The sequence below is a fragment of the Mercenaria mercenaria genome, chromosome 12 (assembly GCF_021730395.1).
Source record: "Mercenaria mercenaria strain notata chromosome 12, MADL_Memer_1, whole genome shotgun sequence".
NCBI classification, from domain to species: Eukaryota; Metazoa; Mollusca; class Bivalvia; order Venerida; family Veneridae; genus Mercenaria; species Mercenaria mercenaria.
Genome location: NC_069372.1, coordinates 18418951 through 18443996, shown reverse-complemented (window position 1 = coordinate 18443996; position 25046 = coordinate 18418951). Strand labels below are relative to the sequence as shown.

At 35.1% G+C, this 25046-nt stretch overlaps 2 protein-coding genes across 2 annotated transcripts; one reads left to right on the top strand and one right to left on the bottom strand.

The window, feature by feature from the left end:
* Positions 1 to 4555: 4555 nt before the first annotated feature.
* LOC123534037 (actin-3-like) lies at positions 4556 to 7154 on the top strand. The gene is made up of 2 exons (XM_045316074.2): positions 4556 to 4773; positions 6046 to 7154. The coding sequence occupies exons 1-2, from the start codon at positions 4648 to 4650 to the stop codon at positions 7051 to 7053; spliced, it is 1134 nt and encodes a 377-aa protein (XP_045172009.2). The 5' UTR covers positions 4556 to 4647; the 3' UTR covers positions 7054 to 7154.
* Positions 7155 to 8962: 1808 nt separating this feature from the next.
* On the bottom strand, positions 8963 to 11830 carry LOC123548059 (uncharacterized). The gene is made up of 2 exons (XM_045335288.2): positions 10933 to 11830; positions 8963 to 10126 (listed from the first exon to the last, which is right to left on the bottom strand). The coding sequence occupies exons 1-2, from the start codon at positions 11595 to 11597 to the stop codon at positions 9250 to 9252; spliced, it is 1542 nt and encodes a 513-aa protein (XP_045191223.2). The 5' UTR covers positions 11598 to 11830; the 3' UTR covers positions 8963 to 9249.
* Between the last annotated feature and the right edge of the window lie 13216 nt (positions 11831 to 25046).

Genomic DNA, 25046 nt, shown 5'->3' with positions numbered 1-25046 from the left:
AAATTCAGGGTGATTATCAATGCCACATTGTCTACAAGGTATTCTACTTAAACTATCGGCATTTTTGTGAAGTCTACCTGGTCTATGCTCAATTGTCATATAATATGCTGACAAAATCTCTAACCACCGGGCAACTTGTCCTTCGGGGTTTTTAAAATTCATCAGCCAGCGGAGTGAACCATGATCAGTTCTTATAACAAATTTCTGGCCATATAAATAATGTCTAAAATATTTCACGAAATAAACCAAAGCCAACAGCTCTTTCCTGGTGACACAATATTTACGTTCAGCTTTACTCAAAGTTCTGCTGGCATAAGCTACAACACGTTCTGAATTATTCACCTTTTGTGAAAGAACTGCTCCAATAGCAAAATTACTAGCATCTACATCTAAGATGAATGGCTTTGTAAAATCAGGATGTGCTAAAATCGGAGCTTGAATTAGCATTTGCTTTAAAGTCGTGAACGATTTTTCGCATTCCTGATTCCATAAAAATGACTGATGTTTTTCTGTTAACTTAAACAAGGGTTTTGCGATTTCAGAAAAATTCAAAATAAATTTTCTATAATATCCACAAAGGCCTAAGAAAGATCTGATTTCGTGAACATTAGTTGGTGTTGGCCACGTTTTAATGCTCTCAATTTTCTTTGGATCTGTTCTTATTCCAGAAGCCGATACAATATGTCCTAAAAATTCGACCTCTTTAGCAAATAGAAAACATTTTTTTGGTTTAAGTTTCAGATTTGCTTCATTTAATCGTTCAAAAACTGTCTCTAAATTTTTGACCATTTCCTCGAATGTTTTGCCGAAAACAATTATATCGTCTAAATATATCAAGCAAATTTGCCAATGTAAGCCTGCTAGAACAGTTTCCATAAGCCTTTCAAAGGTTGCAGGCGCGTTACATAATCCAAATGCCAAGACCTTAAATTCAAATAAACCGAACCTTGTTGAAAATGCTGTTTTCTTTTGGTCTTCTTTTTCTACTTCTACTTGCCAGTAGCCCGAAGATAGATCTAGACTACCGAACCATTGTGCATTAGCTAATTGATCGAGAGATTTGTCTACTCTAGGAAGCGGATATGCATCTTTAATCGTTAAATCATTGACTTTTCTATAATCAATACAAAAGCGGTGTGTACCGTCTTTCTTTTTAACCATTACCACACCACTTGACCATGGGCTAGAGGAAGGTTCAATGATATTTCTGTCCAACATATCTTTAATTTGTTTTTCAATTTCCTTGTTCAAGTGTTCTGGAACTCTACGTAATTGTTGCTTAACTGGTCTAGAATCTCCAGTTGGAATTTGATGTCTTACAATACCAGTTCTACCTATATCAGTTTCTGACTCAGAGAAAATATTTGAATACTTAATCAACAATTTAGCTTTGAATTCGAGAAACTATTCCTAGAAGATGAATTAAAGTTATGTTTCGATTTTGGTCCTACTGAATTTTTGTCATTATTTTGTCGTCTTTTCGGACAATAATACTGAGTGTGACCTTCTTCACCACAGTTAAAACATGTAAACCTATTGTCAGGTTTTCTGTTCTGATTTGAAAATGTCCTAGATGTGTCTGTATTCTTAGGCATGTTTGTTTTGTCTTTATAGTTATATTTCCCTTCATGAAAGCTATCTGATCTTCTTGACCTATTTTTGTTTTGAAATGTATCGAACTTAGTCTTAAGTTCTTCAACTGATTTTGCCAACATTTCTATTATCCTGTTTTGCTTTCTAATTTCATTTTGTTCTGATGAATTAGTATTTCTCAAATACCCCTGGCCATCTAAACGTTTGCGTTCAGCCTTATTAAATGCTTCAAGTTCTACTGCATGGCGTACAGCATCATTTAGATTTATTGGCCTAGCTTGTTTTATTCTTAAACGCATTTCTGAATTTGAAAGCGAATCAATAAATTGTTCTTTTGCTAAGGTCTCTTTTACATCTCCAGGGGCTGAAGGGTATGCTAAATTAGTCAAACGTCTTATTTCTTGAGCCATTTCAGATAAAGTTTCTGTGGCTTTCTGTCGTCTTTCCCTTAGTTGTGCTCTGTATAGCTCTGTCTGATTCGGGGGTGCAAACCTTTCTTGAAGTGCATTTACTAAATCAGTATAACTACTACTAGACTTTCCTAAATTTCCAAATACACCCTGAGCTTGCCCTCTTAACGATACAGCGAGATACAACCCTTTCTGTTCATCTGACCAATTATTTATTTTTGAACAAGCCTCAAAATGTGCTTTATAGTCTATCCAAGACCCTGTACCATCATATGTCGCTGGTTTCATTAATACAGAAGGCTTACTTTGAATAATTTAACACTAGATTCTGCAGGTGTATCTAAACTTGTAGATTTATCACTACTAGATATATTTCTGTTATCCGAAAGTTCATTTTTAGATTTATTTTTGTTTGAACTTGAAACAGTATCTTTAGTCTTAACGGACATTTCAGACTTCTTATCACTAGCAATTTCATCTGAACTTTCCTTTGATTTTGAAAATATTTTTCTCTTAGTGACAAACTTATCCCAACCCCCGGCTTCTGCATTTTCATTTTGTGATTCATTTCTTAACCCTAAATAAGGTATCTCAAACTTTGGTGTTGAATGTTTAACATTCGGGTCATAACCAGGTGAAACGGTCGAATGTTGCCCTTGACTCAAAATTTCACGTGTTATACTAGGTATCTTTGGCAACTGCCGTTTTGGTTTTGAGTATATAGGGATACTAGTCATATCATATTTAGCATTCTCCAGGCCTGAAGCCTGTAACTCGGCCAACTGTCTTTCTAACAGTTCAATTTCATATTTCATTCTTAAACTCTCATTCTGTTTCTGTAACCTATCTATTTTTTCCAAATAGAAAGAAAAATCTTCTGTATCCCTTGCCTCGGCCATAACTCAAAAATATGTGTGTATTTAAGCTTTAAAATACGTAGGTAAGTGATAAAGATATATTTATCAATGATATCCCACCGCTGCCACCAATTTTGTAGCGTGCAACAGGAGCGTGTCTTATTCCTAATATCTAAATATGTATAATAATAATTTTTCTTGGGCTATTTTGCCTAATGATTTTAACTATTCAAATATATAAATTTTCCTCAGGTTTCCTAACCTTATGATTGACTTCTATTCTAAGAAATGATTTATCTATGGAACAATTACATTTTAAATCTCAAAACATTTGAACAAATTAAATCATAAACTTGTGAATTATTTCAAACTTTCAGAATATCCCCAACTCTCAAACAACTCTTCGTTCGAATGCTTATTTAAGGAATCTTAAATAGATCTCCTCTATTTAAGAACTCTAAATATATTCCTATATAATATATCTCTATATATTCTAAACCCTTTCAAACATTTGCCCATGAGGTTTTACTGGAACAGTAGAATATTTTTAATGCCAGATATCTGAGATTTCTGTGCATCAGTAAATATAAGTACTGCTCCGGTCCGACACTTACATGGACAACCAGCAGACTGACTCTACAGCATTGAACAGATCTATTTATACCCTAGTCATATCCCGCAGCAAATAATTCGACTATTCTGATTGGCTAAAATTCTCAATCATACCCGGCAACAAATATTAAAGCTATTCTGATTGGTTAAAACTCTCAGCCTTCTTAGTTCATAGAGCGCCTTCTAACTCAATATACTTTCATAAGCATCTAACGTCTAAGACCGATTCCCGCATTCAAAACAACAAATACTTCATAAATGCATTCCAGAAAACATATATCAATTCATACCGTTTAAATAACTTATTCTAAATGTAAGATCACAAAATACGTACAGTAAATAAACAGCTTTATCAATATGATAAATTTTGGCGTTTCCCTTCTGACGGGTAGAGACGGCAAATGGCGGAGAAGCAGATAAGGGAAGTAACTATGTTACGACTCCTATTTAAAAGCATTAGGTGAGTATCCGTCACAGGAGTAAGTAAATCCTACGTAGTAGTTGATGAGTGATAGCTAAATTAACATATTAAGTAACTAGCTTACTACTATGTAGGACTAAGTAACTCATACGTACGACTTACGACAAATCTACGTGAGCTAACAAAGGTTATTTTGTTCTACGTATTAGCTAATAAATCAAACGTATTAGTGATTACCTGTTACCTAACTACGTTTAGAGTAACTAAGGCGTACGTCCTTCGAATGAATAGTTGCCAAATTTGATTTAGTTGGCTGGGACTACCACTTTACTGAATGTTGAATTTGGAATACATGTATTGCAGTTCATTTTGGGGACGAAATATATATCAATGGCCCCTGACCCACGACTTTTGCGCTCAGTTAATGCAAGGAATGACATTCGAACCAGCGGTCTTCAGGTTAAGTGCTAAAATATAGCACAAATTCATCTCATTAGATTTTTTACAACATATTCTAGACTGAACTGACTTCTATTTAAACGAAACATAGACATTACCTGAACTGCCATTTTATTGCGGGTTATCAACTGACAATTCCATGTAAGGTTGTGCAATCACTGGAGCGCTTAATGTTATAATAATAAAGTGTAGTGTAAATAAGGGTTTCAGTTTAAGCATAGCTTGTGAAATATATTAGGAAGTCGGTTTTCAGTTTAAGCATAGGTTGTTAGGAAGTCGGTTTAAATGAACAAAAATGGCGGATGATGATGTTGCTGCTTTGGTCGTAGACAATGGGTCCGGTATGTGTAAGGCTGGGTTTGCGGGCGACGACGCCCCTAGGGCCGTCTTTCCATCCATTGTTGGTCGGCGCAGACACCAGGTAAAGTTGTTTTTTTAATTTTTATATTTCAAACATTTATTATTTTGAATGCGAATAATAAATTACTTTTTGTTGTCTTATCACAACTCGTAGAACATCATATACAAATCATATACAGTAAAGCTATGAGAAACGTTTTATAATTATCGTCAGTTAATCAATATGTGCGTGGATATGGGAATGTTTTAAAGACACACTCTGAAACATTTTATGTTTAAAAAATTACATTCATTCATGTAATATCCGTCATTTAAACCGTTTTTAATTTGACGTAAAAGGAGGTAATTTACCAAATTCTTATCTTTCAAATATTTATTCCGGTACATTGATAACATGCTTTAGATTATTTCTCAAATTTGTTATCATTTGGTTGAGTCTCATATCATTTACACAGTTTCTGTTATTTGACTTATCAATAGTTCTTCATTAGTTCTTTTGTTTGACAAAAAGCTGTTTTCACAAAAGGTACAATTATCTTCTAGCCAGACTTTAGGACGAACCAATATATGAGCCGCACCATGAGAAAACCAACATAGTGGGTTTGCGACCAGCATGGATCCAGACCAGCCTGCGCATCCGCGCAGTCTGGTCAGGATCCATGCTGTTCGCCAACAGTTTCTCTGATTGCTATAGGGATCCATGCTGGTCAGAAAGCCATTATGTTGGTTTTTTCATGGTGCGGCTCATATATGAAAGTTTCCCTACATGCTCTCACAAATATATATATAGAATCTAATACATCGAAATCTTATTTTGTACCATAGTAATACTATACTTGCATAAATGTACTGACTAAACTTTTTGTTTGTTTTGAAACTAAATCTATATCTTATTCGGCATGCCTTAGTTTAGTTTAGTTTAAACATATTTATTCCAAGAAAATAAAGTACAAGCACTTATACATAGGTCATACTTTGGCATGCCTTCATAGGTCCATGGTATAAGGAACTTTTTGAAATATAGAATATATGTTTACCATTTAAAGTATTCTTCGCGATAAAATCCCTATTTAAAATTTTGGTCCATGAAAACTTCGAGAATAATTACATCCTGGTTCAACTGAGTGGAAAACGTTAGTTTGTGGCTATTTTACCAGAGCTATCAACACGATCAAAAGTGCAGTTTGGCCGCCACGATCGCTTCAGCATGACTATTTCAAACTAAACTGTCGGAGAAAAATGTAGTTCATGTGAAATGGACATAAAACATTTTGTGATAAAAAATGTAACAATATAGTGAATATATAGCTATGTCCTGTGCATTCTCTTTCAGGGTGCGATGGTCGGTATGGGTCAGAAGGACAATTATGTCGGTGACGAGGCCGAGAGCAAGAGAGGTATCCTAACATTGAAATACCCGATCGAACACGGTATTGTGACTAATTGGGATGATATGGAAAAAGTCTGGCATCACACTTTCTACAATGAACTCCGTGTTGCCCCAGAAGAGCACCCTGTACTTCTAACTGAGGCTCCACTCAATCCCAAGGCTAACAGAGAAAAAATGACCCAAATAATGTTTGAAACCTTCAACACCCCAGCCATGTGGGTCCACATACAGGCTGTTCTGTCATTGTACGCATCCTGTCGAACCACTGGCATTGTGCTAGACTCTGGTGATGGTGTTTCACACAGCGTCCCTATCTATGAAGGTAAAGCCCTTCCCCACGCCATTATGCGATTAGATCTTGCTGGTAGAGATCTCGCCGATTATCTCGGGAAGATCCTTACAGAGCGTGGTTATTATTTCACCACCACACACGCTGAAAGAGAAATTAAAAGAGATGTTAAAGAAAAGCTGTGTTATGTTGCTCTAGACTTTGCACAGGAGATGGCCACAGCGGCTTCGTCGAGCTCACTGGAGAAAAGCTATGAACTCCCAGACGGACAAGTCATCACTATTGGCAACGAACGTTTTCGCTGTCCAGAGGCTATGTTCCAGCCATCTTTCCTTGGCATGGGAACCCCAGGTCTCCATGAAGCCACGTACAACAGTATCATGAAGTGTGACGTAGAAAGTCGCAAGGATTTGTGCGCAAACATTGTGTTGTCCGGTGGTTCCACAATGTACCCAGGTATTGCTGATCGGATGCAGAAGGAAATTACAGCCCTTGCCCCGTCAACCATGAAAATTAAGATCATTGCTCCCCCCGAAAGAAAATACTCTGCATGGGTAGGCGGTTCTATCCTCGCTTCACTGCCCACCTTCCAAAAGATGTGGATCAGTAAACAAGAATATGACGAATCTGGACCTTCCATCGTACACAGAAAACCCTTCTAGTTCCAAAGATGCTGATGTACATAATTCATTTCTGGAATTTTATATGCACTCTGATTTTCTCTGTATATTTGTTTCAGTTCGGATCAAAACTTCATATAGGTATTCTGACTATTCTGTTTGAGTGTTTATTAACCACAGTAAATCCATCAGTAAAATATATATACATGCATATACTTTTTTAAGACTTCTATAATTTGAGAAGTGTTTGTATAAAAAGCATTTAAGTAATTCTGATATGTGTATTTTTATATAAATGCAGGCCCGTAGCTACACTGAGGCACAGGGAGGCCAGTGCCTGTTTTTCTGCCAAAATTATGAGAAAAAAGGATATGTTTTGAGTCACCATCTTAAAAGGTAAAACCGAACTTAGGCACTATTTTCCGCTATTTTTTTAATATCACGAATAATTACACTATACATGGCCGTAGCGAGAGACTAAATTTTACAGAGGCAAACGAGTATGTGCGTTTGTTCGTGGTTATTAGGTAAATTTGAATGGTAAAGTCAAAGCCCCGACGGGCATTAATTTGGAAGGTTGTGTCCCACCCTCCTCCATATATGAGGGTTTGTGGGGCTCCCCAAAAAACAGGATATATGATATGTAAAAAAACACACTTTGTTGCCCTGTTTTTATATTAAAGAGACAAATTTCCCTTTCACTCCTCAATCTACCCCGGGTACTAATACCGATTTATGGTTTGTAATGTGTCGCTCTTGCGAAGGAGGTCTCAGATGCAACACAGGACTTACTTTTTTGGAAGATGTATGTCTATATTATTCTTCTTGATGGAGCCGCTGATTTATCTTATACGAGTAAAATTAAATGTAAAAATGTTGAAACAATTTTCCCTAAAATCAAAGTTCCGTATAATGTTGCTCTCATGCTGAAAAAGGTTTTCTATAAAAAAAGTTCTTCTTTCATACAATGACAAGGATGTTGCTACAAAGACTGGATATCCAGAGGTAAGAGAAAAATGCGTTTTAACAAATTGTTTGAAGGGTGAAATTAAAATAAAACTTCATAAGGTTGAAAAGAACATTCAAATCCATACCAATTAATGATTACAGCCTAAATTGAGTTTCATCAATTGATCACAATACCCCATTTTCTACTTATCGTCTGCTTCAACAAGAATTTCGCGCTTAATATTCTTCAAAATAAATTAAATTCTAACACGACCAGTGAAAAACCTACATACATGTAGAGAAAAATCTATCTCGGGTTATTCATCAATAAACCACCATTGAACTGTGCTGCACGCGCTTCGTGTTTTGGCTATTCCACCTATACACTGCGTGTTAAGTTTTATGAATGAATCTGCAAATGATTTATAACAGTTTTTATGAAGGGGAGGAGGTGGAGGAATGTGGTGTTTAAGACCAGAAAAATCAATCTGGCTACGGTCCTGTATTTCCGATACGGAAATACAAATCTACCAAAAATACAGTTTACTGATATATGCGCAAACATTGACACAAGCCTCATACCTTCGCCTGATATGTTTTATTGCTTCTTTCGATATTTGATAGAATTCAGCCCAGCTCTATAGCTGAGAAAAGTCGAGCGTGCTGTCTTTGCTGTCTTACGGACAGCTCTTGTTTTTATTGAGCTTTAATGTAATTTTAGGTCGTAAGATATATCAGTTTTTAATTAGCGATTAGCACCTTTTACACCATCTTGGTTTTAACACTGTAATTACATGTACATGTGAGAGGTAGACATAGTGTAGTATTATATAAATATCATATGGCAGCATGTGTGACATTGATATTGTCAACCCGAGAGCAGAATGTCACCCGAGGCGTAAGCCGAGGGTGACATTCTGTTTCGAGGGTTGACAATATCAATGTCACACATGCTGCCATATGATATTTATTTTATTATACCGAACAAAATTAAGTACATAAAAAAGTTTTAAAATGTTTTTAATTCATTTAATTCAATAAGTTTAACAAGGTAAACAAAATATCACATATATCAGGAAGAACAAAATTCCACTGTTAACAATGCTAATTAAATTCCTTGGAAAACTGTTTTTTATTGTACTTGACTGTTCATTTTCCATGAAAATGGAAATGTACTTAACCACAAATTTTAACAAGGTAAACAAAATATCACATATATCTAGAACAAAATTCCACTGTTAACTATGCTAAAATTCCTTCAAAAACTGTTTTTTTACTGTACTTGACTGTTCATTTTCCATGAAAATGGAAATGTACTTGACCACAGTTACTTATATTTGGATTGATGTTGTACATGAAAGGTGGTCTTGCTTGTTCAAATCGGGTGTTTATAATTTGGGGGGCAGGCATGTGATTGTTCATAGTTCCTACATTATCATGGACTTGCTGAAATACACTATTAGCGACTGATGATGCCTGAGTAGTTATCACTGGTTGCAATGCAATGTTTGTACTCGCCTGTGTGACAACGGGTTTGTCACTAACATGTGGCTGCATATTTGGGGGATTATTCTCCTTCCCAGTGGTATCTAATTCAATGAATACATTATCATCACGAAAAATCTCCTCAAGAAAGTCAAGATCGCTAATGTCAACCCCAGAAGTAGCTGTTTCATTTGGGGCATGTTGATTTATTGGAGCCTGTTGATTTATATTTGTCACATTTGGCTTTTTCTGCAGGGCTTTAGCCAGTGTATCAGAAATTTGCTGCTGTTTTTCGTCACACAAACGTCTCGAGTAGCTACGAATAGACATTTCAGATTTGTGTCCAGACACTCGTACCAGGTGTCGAGCCTCGATTCCATTTCTATCAAGTTCGGATATTGATGTGGCTCGAATACAATGGTTTGTGTACCGTTTAGACAAATGTGCCAAGTTCGAAATATCGCCCATCATTCCAGCTAGTTTTCCCTTTCCTAAGGGAGCCATACAGTACCAAATTGGTCCATCAAGTTCGAAGCTATCAAGCGGTCGCTGCCATAGGCAGTCAATTCCTGGATTCAGTTTGCTGAGATACTTTTTAAACGAAGCCACCGGACAATTGACATCACCAGGAAGCTCGTACATTTTCCCTTCGCCAATGGTTTCATCACAGCTCGACTCGGCACTGAAAAAAAAGTGAAATGTTTTGAGAAATAGTTTATTTTTAAATTACCTGAAAATTTGCATAAAGTCAAGTCAATATTCATTTATTGTCGGTAGATAGTATAATATTATGAACATAAGCAATGTTGATATATCTGTAGGTTTTGACTAGTCAAAATAATTCGACGTTCAGATTGTTTCATATTTGTGACTGGCAATCTTACGTCAAACTTTGAAGGACCAAAATAATGGAAGATAAATCACAGTACACAGTCATGTAAAGTTATTGGTTTTATATGGCGTGTAAACATACACAAAGGTTTAAATCACTAGAAAATTTGTAATTTTTGAGATTTGATAATTTTTACATAGATTAATGAGGAAATTGAATCCGACCTTTCTATACATGTAAGATTTATTTGAATTCATGGCCAATTTGTGAAATTATCAACATTTTAACCTATAGCATACAAATAGCGATAAAAATTTCATTGGAAATTGCTTCAACTATTTTAAGGGGTGTAACGATACGCTAGTCTCACGATACAATACATATCGTGATACAGATGCAACAATATGTGTATCGGCAGACTAAGGTATCGGGATACAGAGAATTGCAATATATCGTTACACCCTACTGTAGTAAACTATCTTGGTCTTTGAGTGGGGATATTGGCCATTTGCAAAAAATATCTCAATATTTCCTAGGAGCGCGTCAGATTAGCTGGACTAGCTTTTCATCAGCATGTGTCAACTGAATTTTAAAGATTACTGCAGTGTGATTAAATAGATTTAGATCTAGCAAATTTCTGTAAATTTGTTTCTTACCCATGATTTTTATCAGCTTCATCCACCATCTGATAGACATATCTCCTACCGGCAGCATTGACAGCGACGGCAAAGGTGTCTTTTTTCATTCCTCTCAGATTTTCCTGCCCTCTCCGGCAAAGAAAGTACATAATTTCAAACCAGACCTTTTTCTGTAACCCACATGGTGTGTCAATGTCAAATGCTATATTTTCACTACTGAAAAGTTTTTGAAGATCCTCAGAGGAAATTTCATCTTTGTGTTCAATAGATCCTTTACCCTTTTTTTTCAGATCTGTCACTTTGCTCTTAAATGTGGTAAGACATGACGAAAATGAATTATCATTGCACACATCAATTTTACACTCATCTTTCAGATATTTACAAATTCCGTACTTAATTGATGTCAGTGATGATTTCTTTAGTTCCGACCCATCTGTCTTTCTTATGCTTGCAAAGAATGCTCGAAGAGATTTGTTTAATTCCTCGCTTGAAAATCCTTCAAATTCACAGTTTTCGCCGAGAAATTCACGAAACAGAGACACACTTCTTTTTATTACACGTTTTGTGTTTTTTGAGTCTTTCTGTCCATCAAGAGTGTCTAAATCATCTTCAGAAATACTAGCAAATCGAGACATGTTTACATGCTGACAGTTCCTGTCGTCTGATGTTTTTTGTGTACACATTGAATAGTGACGTCACTGCTGTATGTGTATAAGGGAGGCAATCACGTCATGATTTAGCTTAAATATTGAAGCAGTTATTTGCCCTTATATGACATTCAAAATATCACTGCGGTCACATGACCTGACAGTCAATTTTCGCTTGGTCACGTGTCAAAAGGTTGAAAATGTTTCTGATAGTCAAAATATCTCTTTTTCGGGTAATGGGATTTTACCATTGTATACAAAAGTGAGGTATAATAAACAAAATTGTCTTATAATTCTAATGTATTTAATGACTGTGTACAGCTGTTTAAATTAGGACTGGGACGATTACTCGGTTAATCGGATCCGGTTCAATTACTATATATGTGAAACCGGTTTCAATTTTGCAAAACCGCTAATCGCTCTTAAACAATAAATATCACGAATCGTACTTTATCTTTATATATTTCTAATTTCTTTGACCAGCACATTGACCCATAGTATATTTCCCTAAAACACATCAATCAACATAATCATTAGTCTTGGATTTGCCCGTCGTAAAATATTCAAATTGAAATACACCAAAATATGACTAATTAATTATCAGACTGCTTGCAAATGATGAAGTCCGTAAGTTCCTAATGAAGTCAGCTGCTGGAAGTACCTTGATACGGTCATCAGGAAAGAAAAGAGCATTTTCAATATGGCGGCCGATTAACCGGTTCGATTCGATTTCAAACAAATGATTAACCGGTTTCAAAATTTTGAAATTGTCCCGGCCCTAGTTTAAATATGCTAATTCTTTTATGTATCTGTAATGAGGCTACAATAAAGACTAAATATTCGATATTTTACCCTTTTTATTTTTAGGCTTTGTCACAGTTTCAAAGCCATATGTAAAACAGTTTACACTACATATGAACTGGTACGGAAAACTTAACCAAGATTTTACGTTAAAATGGGCCATAATTCGGTCAAAATCCTTGACAGAGTTGTGTTCTCTAGCCTAAAACTTGACATGGTGAAGGTACACAAGTGTTGAAAGTTTCAAAGCTATATGACAAGAGGATTTGTCAAAATGTGAACTGATACGAAAAACTTAACCAAGGTGTGACGACGACACCGTTGTGAGTAGGATAGCTCTCCTTATTCTTCGAATAGTCGAGCTAAAATGAAGATTTAGGGAGACATTTTGCACACATTTGATAAAAATATAATCTATTAAACTGTAATAGAGGTAAAGAATAAATCCTGCCTTCGTGATCAACTGTATTAAGTAGCTATTCAGCATGACTTAAGCAGCCGTCCTTCTTAAGCAGTCACGCTGAGTCGCTTCCTTTGATGGCTGCTTAAGATAGGTTTGCTATAGTCCCATTCCACTTAGTTTGCTAAAAGAGTAAGAACGCAGAAACTATTGTTTTGAATGGAAAGTACTTCAATATTGTTTTGATATATGGGCAACACCATGAGCCCTCATCCTTGGCCCTGATACTACAATTTGGGAGCTTATTTGATAATGAAAGGGGAAGATCAAAGTTTGAATTTGGTATCTGCAATGAATTACTTAATTTGTTTGACACAAATATTATGGATATATTTAAAGCTATGAAAACTAAAAGTGCAATAGTTTGAGGCTGCTGTCTGTTTCTATTATTCGAACGGAGTTATCAGGTGCTTTTTATTCCTATTTTATTTCACAAATTCAATGACACTGCAACTTATGCCCATATTACCAAGTAATGAGATCCAACCAATTAACAATTAAAAAGGCATAAAAACTTACTTTGCGGCATTCATTACGCTTCATACATTTTAAGATCAGTTTTTTTCACGGTATTGTATATATTGTTTCATTTAGCGTGTTTATATTACGATGCAAATGTAACTTAATATGTAACATCCTTGACTCCAAAACTTGATTTAGTATTACCGGCTATATTTAGTAAATCGTTTGAAGATTATTTAAATTTCTTTTCTTTATTTGCGTGTCTGAATCATGAAATGATATCTTAAAATGTCAACCTGACATCAGTTTATTGTTGTTGTTGTAAAATCATTTGTTGAAAATCTTTCACTGTATAAATTAAACTTCAGTAAAGAATGTGAGTGGGATAGTTTTTCTTGTTTTTATATATGATATATGATATGGTTCGAATAACATTATACCAAGCAAGCAAACATGACCATATGCCTTTAAATTGGCGTTTTAGAGTGACAATAATCGCAAATAGGTTGGCTGTTTCAAAAAGTAACAAAAACATGTTTGAAATGCAGAAAAACGCACAAAATGGCATCCTAAAAAAATCCCAAGGGAGCATGCCCATGGACCCCCTACCAAATGCCTCCCTATTTTTTTTACCTCTGGCTACGGGCCTGAAATGTCTGATTGTAAATTGACTGTATGATTGTATAAATGTATGAATGTATATGAAATTTAATTGAAGGCCATTCTGGAAATAAGTTGTATGATATTTGTATTTGTACGCTTAGTATGTAACCTTCAGAAAATAAATAAAATAGTATACGAATTTCCCATTCATTGTACGTAAATTACGTTTCTTGTACGTAGCATTCTAAATAGTAGCAGCGTTAACCGAAATTGCATGTATTTTTTCAGTCAGAAATAATGGAGTCACCCGATATGATAAAAACTGTTTGGGAGTTTACGTTTATATCTGCACTTTACATCATAGTACTTTATGAGTGTAAGGGGACCGGAATGACACGGAACGGTATATATATCATAAATAATCTATGTTACTCAGACCTAACGCAAGTTAATGCTCATACAGTGTGTGTGTGTTTTAGCTTCCGTCTCTTTCACAGCCCCACCACTCTAACATTTGCATTACAAAATTCTCTGTATTTAGTGGTGTTCAGCCTCGATATCGTCGTTATAGCTGAGGTATATCAACAAGCCAGTAAATGAAAACCACTGATACAAGTACTGATTCTTGTTTGCTTTTCGCACATGGACAGACCAGGACCAAGCAAACACTGGTCAGACCGCGCCTTTGGGAAGTGACAAACATGCGTAAAACAACTTGTTCAACATGGCTAATGCTACTTTGCGGAACGGAACGGAACAAGTTAAGAGGCACCCCACGGGGTATAATCAAAATGTAAAAAACAATGCTTTCAAACTAATCAGACCACCAACTCTGATAAAAAAAAATAACCTATTGCATTCGATTCATTGTCCTGGTTAGTCGCATGAGACTGTTCTTCTTTTCACTTACAGTTTGATTGTAGCTGTATTCATTATAATTGTAACTCTATGTACTATCTACAAAATTAGAAACTGAGAATGTGTGCCAATGCTTACAAAACGTATTTGCTGCAGAAGCAGTGCATGAAACTAGTCAGTTGGTTGTCTGTGGTACAAGCTGAAATCACATCAAGTAAAATATTTCTTGTTCCGTTCCGTTCCGTTCCGTTCCGCAAAATACCATTACCTTTATAGCTATTGGTACTTTGCGGAACGGAAAGGAACCAAGTCAGGAATAAAGCTCAGCTGCATCTAATGTAGAAATGACTAATCTGAATATGTTATAAACATCACCAGAAGTTAAATCATAATGTGTCAGTTTTAATCATTACTTGAAGATTACAGCGAGACCGTTCTTCTTTTCACTTACAGTTTGTAGGTGTATACTTGTTACTCGAATTCTATGTATGTAAATGAGATGTGGAACCAAAATTTGTAGCCCTGTTTGGCGCCATATAACCTATACTGTGTTGGTGCGCCGTTAAACCCAAATAAATAAATAAATAAATAAATAAATGTACTATATACAAAATTAGAAACTGAGAATGTTTGCCAATGCTTGCAAAACGTATTTGCTGCAGAAGCAGTGCATGAAACTAGTCGGTTGGTTGTCTGTGGTACAAGCTGAAATCACGTCAAGTAACATATTTCTTGTTTTGTTCCGCAAAATACCATTACCTATATAGCTATTGGTACTTTCCGGAATAGAACGGAACCAAGTCAGGAAAAAAGCTCCGCTGCGTCTAATGTAGAAATGAGTAATCTGAATATGTTACAAACATCACCAAAAGTTAAATTATAATGTGTTTGATGTAATCATTACTTAAAGATTACAGCAATGTCGTTCTTCTTTTCACTTACAGTTTGTAGTGTGTACTTGTTTGTACTATCTACAAAATTAGAAACTGAGAATGTGTGCCAATGCTTGCAAAACGTATTTGCTGCAGAAGCAGTGCATGAATCTAGTCAGTTGGTTGTCTGTGGTACAAGCTGAATTCACATAAGTAAAATATTTCTTGTTCCGTTCCGTTCCGCAAAATACTATTACCTATATAGCTATTGGTACTTTGTGGAACGGAAAGGAACCAAGTCAGGAATAAAGCTCAGCGGCATCTAATGTAGAAATGACTAATCTGAATATGTTATAAACATCACCAGAAGTTTAATCATAATGTGTCAGTTGTAATCATTACTTGAAGATTACAACAAGACCGTTCTTCTTTTCACTTACAGTTTGTATGTGTGTACTTGTTTCTCGGATTCTATGTACTATCTACAAAATTAGAAACTGAGAATGTGTGCCAATGCTTACAACAAGACAGTTCTTCTCTTGGGCTCCGACTTCAGATAAGTCCTATTTTGATACATTTCTTAATGCATCATTTTGTGTTAGGGTAACTCTTAGGAACCAGCTTGTTACCTGTACTCACTAGAGAAAAGTGGGAGGTTTGTATACTTTTAAACTTGAGTCCAACTCCCCTGCTGCTATACAGCAGACCGTTCCAAGGCGGTACTCTCTAGTGTCTAATTGTTCTGTGCGCGTACATATCATGTGTCGTGTGTCTACAAGTGTGCCTAATACTTGTTTGTGTCGCTGTTTGTCCTCTCGTTTTTTCCCGTTTGTTTGCCTTTTGGTTTTATAACGAGATCTATTGTTCGGAACTTTGTGACGTACAATAGCCGGGATGTTTGTTGAACATACATTTAAGTACAGCGGATATGAAAACAGCAGATATATGTTTGTGTAAATAATATTAATATTAAAATTGTTTTGAGTTAGTCAATGAATTATAACAGATGTGCCATGAATGGGTAAATAGGCGATACTGAACGCAGACATTTTTAAAGTACCAAATTGTATAGACATATCTACTATTAGGCCTACTTGCCATTGGTTTTACTGATATAGGCCTACCTATGCACAGATCCAGAAGAAGGCGGGGTTTCGGACCGCCTGCTCCCTGGATTTTTCACATTTAATGGTAAAAACTTCTATTTTAGCATTCAAAATAAAATTTTTGTCCCTGAACCCCTTGAAAAAAATCCTTACAGCCCCTACCCCCTCCCCGGCCCTGGGAAAATTACTGAATCCGCACGTGCTACCTGCCAATAGTTTTCAACACATGTAGAACCAGTGCATTCTCAATTATGCCATTATGATGAAAAATAACTGAATAAAAAGTTCCTTTGTTATTCACGGATATAGTGACAAACTCTAAAATTTATACTAAACATTTTTGCGGCCCGACTTTACTTCAAAAGGCTTCGGTTCGGCAGTAGTTCCGTAACAATTTCGGATCGGTAATGGCTTAAACTCAAACTCTTTCAGTCATGACTGAAATTTTGCTTGAATTAATTAAGAATTTTCAGCATCTGTTGAAATAATAAGGGTTGTTTTATTTCACTAGCACAATTAACATTCAAGAAGTTGTCAAATCGTCTATAGTACAGGGCCTACATTTGCAAAACGTTCGGTTATTTCCACGTGCTTGACATTTATTTTATTTATTAAATAACTTATACATCTTGCATGTACAAAATCTTATTATACATGTCCATGTGCAAGACGGAGAATGACTGAAACAGCGAATTAACTCTCGGCACAAAACGTCTTTCGTTTTCGTGAACTTAAGTATATAAACGTAGAAAAAAAAATAATCCCATACTAGTACTATTTCCTTTTGGGAATTTGGCCCTATTCATACCAAACTAACACCAGACAAGTACTGCTTAGTTCAAGCTACTGACCCTGAGTTACTTAAAAAAGTTAATTAAGGTGATGTCACGTTTTGATTTATTTATTTATTTATTTGGGTTTTACGGCGCACCAACACAGTATAGGTTATATGGCACCAAACAGGACTACAAATTTTGGTTTCACATCTCATTTACATCGTAATAAAAACGAGGTATGGAATCAAAATTTGCATACCTGCTGGAATTACAGAGTTACAGCAAAACCAAGTTTTAAGACCCTATTAGTCGCCTTTTACGATCATGCAAGGGTAAGGCAGTGGTTCCAATTCTTTTCATACACAGATCGTCCCAGAACCACATAGGGCCAAGTCACGCTTTGAATTCCCGGTGAACAACAACAACAACAACAACAAAGCAAAGAATGTTCCTTCAGTTCTTTCCAAAACCAGTCATGTCATGATTTAACAAAATAGTTTCCTTTGTCTACCAGAAAGGAACAATTCTTATATCTTAATATTGAGGTTTGGTACCTGTATAACAGACAATAAACTAAAACAATAGAAATTCATAACGTGACTTCGGTGAGCCCAACAAAGCAATTTCAAGCACAAATATTAATGTGGAATGTAAAGTAAGTTACACACTAAAATATCCGACCAAGATACTTACAAAAACAATGCATTTGCAGAATAGAGAGATAAAAATAATTTTGACAGCTCGTGAAAACTAATGACAAATTTTGACAGGTATATGAAGACTCATGACCTAATTATTTTTTTTCTGTTATTTCTAACTTCCAGTTTGATTTTCTTAAAAATAGTATTCTATATTGTAGCTTACAATTTGTGAATAAAACAATATAAGAATATATTGTTACCTCACTGTCGTTTTGTCTATCCAAGTCACGTACGAATTCCTATTGTTTCAGTCATTTGTCACTAATTAGAGCAACTCACAGTGTTGCAATCATACAAAACACATCCCTTATTTTCACATTAATATTGAGGATTTATCTAATGGGCACACGTATTGGAAACACAATTTTAATACCGATTGTGTATTGCAATAATGCTAAACTATCTCAGCCGTGACGTGTCCTTAATATTGTTTTTTTTTAACAGAACAGAACACACCTTATTAACTCGAAACTTGTAACACAATGCAAGAGATAGACATAATATTATACTGAACAGCAAAAGAAACTATTCAGTTTTATAACTAGGGTATTTTCTATTTAAAAACTTTCATTTACAGATCACTTGTGTTTTTCGTATCACATAACACTTCAGGAACTTCACGTGTAAAATCTTAAAAAATCAATCAACCTTGAAGTCAGTAGTCCCACAAAAGCCGTGTTGCACGAAATTCACGTGCGCCTGTAATTAACAATTTTCTTTGTGAAATTTTATTGTCATTGAAATTATTGATAATTGGCTAACTCGAAAAACAGCATAAAGTTTTGAAAATAGTGTTGTTTGCAACGCACAACTGAATCAAATTTCGCGCGAGCGCCCAATACAATTGTGATGTTACAATGCAACTGACGCGCAGAAGATATAGCCTTTCAAACGGCTATTGTGAGACTACTGACTTCACGATTGATTGATTTTTAAAAAAATGTCACGTGAAGATCTTCAAGTGTAATTTTGATATGAAGAAACAATTCAAATTTGAAAAATTAGTTTTTTATTTCAAAATATACCAGATATTCATCTGGATAGTTTCTTTTGCTGTTCAGTATATTTAAAAGTTAGGTCCATGTTTCGGAGAAAAAAGTTCGAACATCACAAAATCATAGAAAGAAAAAATTGTTTTACATGAAAATTACACAGCTTATAAAGCATTTATATTATTCTACAAAACCATTGTCAATTTATTCATATATGTATTGATTTCCGGAAAGGGACAGCATGAAGGGGCCACACTTCTGGACAGTTCAACGCCTTTAAAAATTCACCATTTTTTTTAAAAAGCTGTTACATGTCTCCCGTTTTGGTTCATTTGCAACAATATACCAGTGCATAAACTTTACATAACTAGGTTAAACATTGTTAATGCCATTTAGTTCAAAGCTTCTCGGAGCTCCTTGGTACGTACACGTTATGGAGAGGGCACAGTATATGGCGGTACCTGTGTCAGTGCCCTAACTAGGTCAACCTCTGGCCTAGTTAGCGTCACATGACGAAAGCTAGGGAAAGTGGTTCTAACAAAGAGAAAGGGAAATTTATCAACGGGGCTTCATCTCGCCAATGTATCATTGATATATTTGACCTATCTCCGGAAACAGCGGTATTGGGATCTTATTGTACCCTCACCCCCTTCCCTACTCCCAACAGAACCGACACCGAAGCAACATCTTTGGGCTACCATCCGGATGTCAAGGATGGGACAAGGACTTTCAGATGCCAGCACATAGCAGCGTGAAGTTAGCAGGCTAGCTGACTAAGTTTTGAATAAATCCATTAATTTACCAAAATCTGATTAACCACCTTTAATATCATCTACAATGTGAAAATGTTTAATTTAATGCATTACTTCTGCATCCGCAGGTAAATGTATCTACCCACACATTGCAAATATTTCAAGTTTTCTCACGCGAAACGTGAATTTCGGTTTATGTATGCGTACTCACTTACCTTAGAATTAAAAATACAAATGGTAAAATGTGTTAGTAAATTAAATGTTATAAATTTGTGCGTAGTTCTAGTGCACTAAATGCTTTGCTTCTTTTTCATTTGTTTTTTTTTTCTGAAATATAGATTTTTTTTTTTTTAAATTTTATCATCCACCTTTACCGTTGGATGAAATTTATATATTTGATTAAATATCACCATTTTCATCAATAACTAGTGAGTTAACTGACTTTTTTTTGTTGTATCTAGAATTGATTTTCAAAATCTTATTACATGAATTAAAGTATCCAAATTTTATTCCTTAACTTATATGTCGAGCAAAAATGAGTTTTAGCAATTATTATCATCTTCCACCTTTTAACGGTACGGTGACTTTTTCTGCTGTTCATGTGAAGTTTACTGCAACGTCTTTTTACGACGTTTCACGTATTTTATTGTTTATAACGTTACGACATTGTATTCTAACACGATCCGATTCGTTTTCCTATTAAACAAAGAAGGCAGAAAACAGTGAATTATTATACAACAAATCACTGTTCTAACGTCACATTTATTACGTCATGGCGTCAAACGGCATAGCGGCGCGTTAGAAAAGAAACCGATTGAAAACGGGCAATTATTTAATTAATGTCGTCAAGGATGTACTTGAAATCCTTGATAACGTGTTAGAATTGAAATAATATATCTCATTCAGAGATCTGCTCTTGAATAAATCATTGTTTGTCGTTCAGATGCGTATTATTATATCACTCGGGCTGCGCCCTCGTGATATAATTCCTTCGCATCTGAATTCCAAACAATGATTTATTCAACGACAAATCACTGGATGAGATGCATTATTTCTTAATTCTAACACGATCCGATTCATTTTCTTATTAAACAAAGAAGGCAGAAAACAGTGAATTATTATACAACAAATCACTGTTCTGACGTCACAATTATTACGTCATGGTGTCAAACGGCATAGCGGCGCGCTGGAAAAGAAACCGATTGAAAACGGGCAAATATTTAATGAATGCCGTCAAGGATGTATTTAAAAATCCTTGGTAACGTGTTAGAATTGAAATAATATATCTCACTGTGTGATTTGCTCTTGAATAAATCATTGTTTGTCGTTCAGATGCGTATTATTATATCACTCGGACTGAGCCCTCGTGATATAATTCCTTCGCAACTGAACTCCAAACAATGATTTATTCAACGACAAATCACTGGATGAGATATATTATTTCTTAATTATTTCAAAATGTAACTGCCTGAAGATAGGTACAACATTGAAAGCGCTTGCAGTGAAAAAATAAAATTATAGAAAAATACTATTACTGTTATTTTCTGCTCAGTGCTTCATACGCAATAGACTATACGTATGAGGACGATAATTAAGTTATTTATCAGTTCTACCATTTATAACAATACTCATGTTGTGCTTACAACCTTATTGTTGAAATGCGCCACGGTTTATTTAAGAAATGCTATAAAAAAATCGGTGTTCATGCAAAATGAACGACAGAATTGAATCGGCAAATCCGTGCTAGCGATTCATGTTTATTTTGCCGATCCTATTCTATTGTTCATTTCGTATGGACTCAGAAAAACACTTCATTCATTTCTAATATTTCTTGTGTTTACATTATACCTCCTTTCCATCTGTAAACAAGAATATATTATAAATTGCATGCATTTTGTTAAATTTAACATTAAAATCAGCTTCTCGGTCATTCTGTTCACCAGACGGAACAACTGCGACGTCGTCTAAGGAACGTTCTCCCTGACTATACGTGGACATCATCAAAACAGCGGTCCGTTATCACTAAGCAACATTGTCGTAACTTTGGCGCATTTCCTTTTGCTGTTCATTAAGAAATGATTTTTTTTCGGTGTTCATGCGTAATGAACGACAGAATTGAATCGGCAAATCCATGATTCGCGCTAGCGATTCATGTTTAATTTGCCGATCCTATTCTGTCGCTTATTTCGCATGAACAACGAAAAAAATAGTTTTATTTCTTATATAAACATTATATTTCCTTTCCATTTGTAAACAAGATTATACATGTATTATAAATTGTAAACATTTTGTTGCATTTAACATTAAAATCAGCTTCCCGGCCATTCTGTTCACCAAATAGAACAATAAGGAACGTTCTACCTGACTATACGCGGACATCTTCAAAACAGCGGTCCGTTATCACTAAGCAGCGTTGACGTAACTTTCGCGCGTTTCCTTTTGCTGTTCGTACAAAATGTAAATAAATATTAAGTAAATTGAGTCAAACCCTTTTGTTTTATTTAAGGTAGTGCTGTACGTTTGATAAACCGGAAGTGATAGCGTAAAGTCATTTATCAGGATAACGGACTTGAATTGCGGAAATGAAAATTATTTTATGAATTTATGACAATCCGTGAGTAAATCTATTAAAACAGCAACGTTCCAATCTTTATAAGGATGAAATATGATATGAGCCGTGCCATGGGAAAACCAACATAGTGGCTTTGCGACCAGCATGGATCCAGACCAGCCTGCGCATCCGCGCAGTCTGGTCAGGATCCATGCTGTTCGCTAACGGTTTCTCTAATTGCAGTAGGCTTTAAAAGCGAACAGCATGGATCCAGACCATACTGCGCGGATGCGCAGGCTGGTCTGGATCCATGCTGGTCGCAAACCCACTATGTCGGTTTTCTCATGGCACGGCTCACATTAAAACACTTAACACGTTCAATAATTCCAGATAATGTCTTAAAATCAGCATGTAATATGTGGATCTTTTTAATCATGGGCAAATATTTCAGAAACAAGCACATGGTCATGTACATTTTATTTCACCACTTCGAATACCAAAAGTGTATTTACTGCTGTGAGGAGTTTCATTAAAGTCTACATTGTGGAAAAACGTCAGTAAGCAAAAATGTTACAAAAATTTTGATTTTACCATGGAAGCCCATTATGAAAATTTGTGGGAGGTCCAGACTTTTCAAATCAGTCTAGCAAAATATTTTAAGCATACTATCTTGTCATTTTATTTGCCTTATTTTAATCAGAGTTTAATCAAATTCTACATTGTGAAAAAAGATTTCGTCCGAATGTGCAGAACTACCTTACAGTAATGTGTCGTAAATGTTTTGTTTCTGTATCAACAGGTACAAATACGGGATCGAACTATCATTGAACCATAGAAGTGTAATTGTAAGGATTGAATGCTTTTTTTTTTTTTTTTTTTTTTTTTGCATTTAGATGATATGACAATACAGTATCACTAAACTTCAAAACTGTTGATATAGGGTTTGAATACTAATTTTGTGCATTAGACGGGTGTAACAAATAGGTTGTTCTTATTTGTTAATATAACCAGATGAATTACGAAATTGTGTTCTTTTGATTTATATATACGCATGTTACAAATAGCTTATGATTATATAATTGTAAAGCGCAATAGAATATTTTATATTTTTTTGCCCTATATAAATGCCATGTATTTGTATTTGTATTTGTGTAAATCACACTGGGACTTCTTGCAAAATCATCCAAATCACGGATTTGCAAGAAGTCCCAATACACAAAAACGCATAAAAATTAATTGCATTCAATGCTTAAGTGAATACAGTTAAGTTTCGTTTTTGCACAAAAATTTGAAGTAAAATCAAGCAAAACGTACTTTAATGTTTTAGTTGATAAACATGGTTTTAAATATACACCAACTTGAAAACCACTTAAAATCATGTTTATAAAAGATAGCCAATCATCTGGGATAAGTTAGTAGGTTACACTGTCCTTATACAAAATAAACAGAATTAGTGATACTTGTAATGTTTCAGCCAAGTCTGTTTTTCAAAAAGCTCATCGCCAAATTTCCTTCCCGTTATTCTGTAGAAACATTATAATCACACAAACAAATGTCTCTGTTTCTATTCTGTAGAAACATCATAATCACACAAACAAATGTCTCTGTTTCTGTTCTGTAGAAACATCATAATCACACAAACAAATGTCTCTGTTTCTGTTCTGTAGAAACATCATAATCACACAAACAAAAACAAATGTCTCTGTTTCTATTCTGTAAAAACATCATAATCACACAAACAAATGTCTCTGTTTCTATTCTGTAGAAACATCATAATCACACAAACAAATGTCTCTGTTTCTATTCTGTAGAAACATCATAATCACACAAACAAAAACAAATGTCTCTGTTTCTGTTCTGTAGAAACATCATAATCACACAAACAAATGTCTCTGTTTCTGTTCTGTAGAAACATCATAATCACACAAACAAATGTCCCTGTTTCTGTTCTGTAGAAACATCATAATCACACAAACAAATGTCCCTGTTTCTGTTCTGTAGAAACATCATAATCACACAAACAAATGTCCTCTGTTTCTATTCTGTAGAAACATCATAATCACACAAACAAATGTCCCTGTTTCTGTTCTGTAGAAACATCATAATCACACAAACAAATGTCCCTGTTTCTGTTCTGTAGAAACATCATAATCACACAAACAAATGTCTCTGTTTCTGTTCTGTAGAAACATCATAATCACACAAACAAATGTCTCTGTTTCTCTTCTGTAGAAACATCATAATCACACAAACAAATGTCCCTGTTTCTCTTCTGTAGAAACATCATAATCACACAAACAAATGTCTCTGTTTCTCTTCTGTAGAAACATCATAATCACACAAACAAATGTCTCTGTTTCTGTTCTGTAGAAACATCATAATCACACAAACAAATGTCCCTGTTTCTATTCTGTAGAAACATCATAATCACACAAACAAATGTCCCTGTTTCTATTCTGTAGAAACATCATAATCACACAAACAAATGTCCCTGTTTCTATTCTGTAGAAACATCATAATCACACAAACAAATGTCCCTGTTTCTGTTCTG

Bases quoted from the DNA above. Each gene is read 5' to 3' on its own strand.
- LOC123534037 (XM_045316074.2), top strand. From the start codon at position 4,648: ATGGCGGATGATGATGTTGCTGCTTTGGTCGTAGACAATGGGTCCGGT. The intron at 4,774-6,045 runs GTAAAGTTGTTT...ATTCTCTTTCAG, and splicing joins TTGGTCGGCGCAGACACCAG to GGTGCGATGGTCGGTATGGG.
- LOC123548059 (XM_045335288.2), bottom strand. From the start codon at position 11,597: ATGTGTACACAAAAAACATCAGACGACAGGAACTGTCAGCATGTAAAC. The intron at 10,127-10,932 runs GTAAGAAACAAA...CTTTTTTTTCAG, and splicing joins GAAGCTGATAAAAATCATGG to TGCCGAGTCGAGCTGTGATG.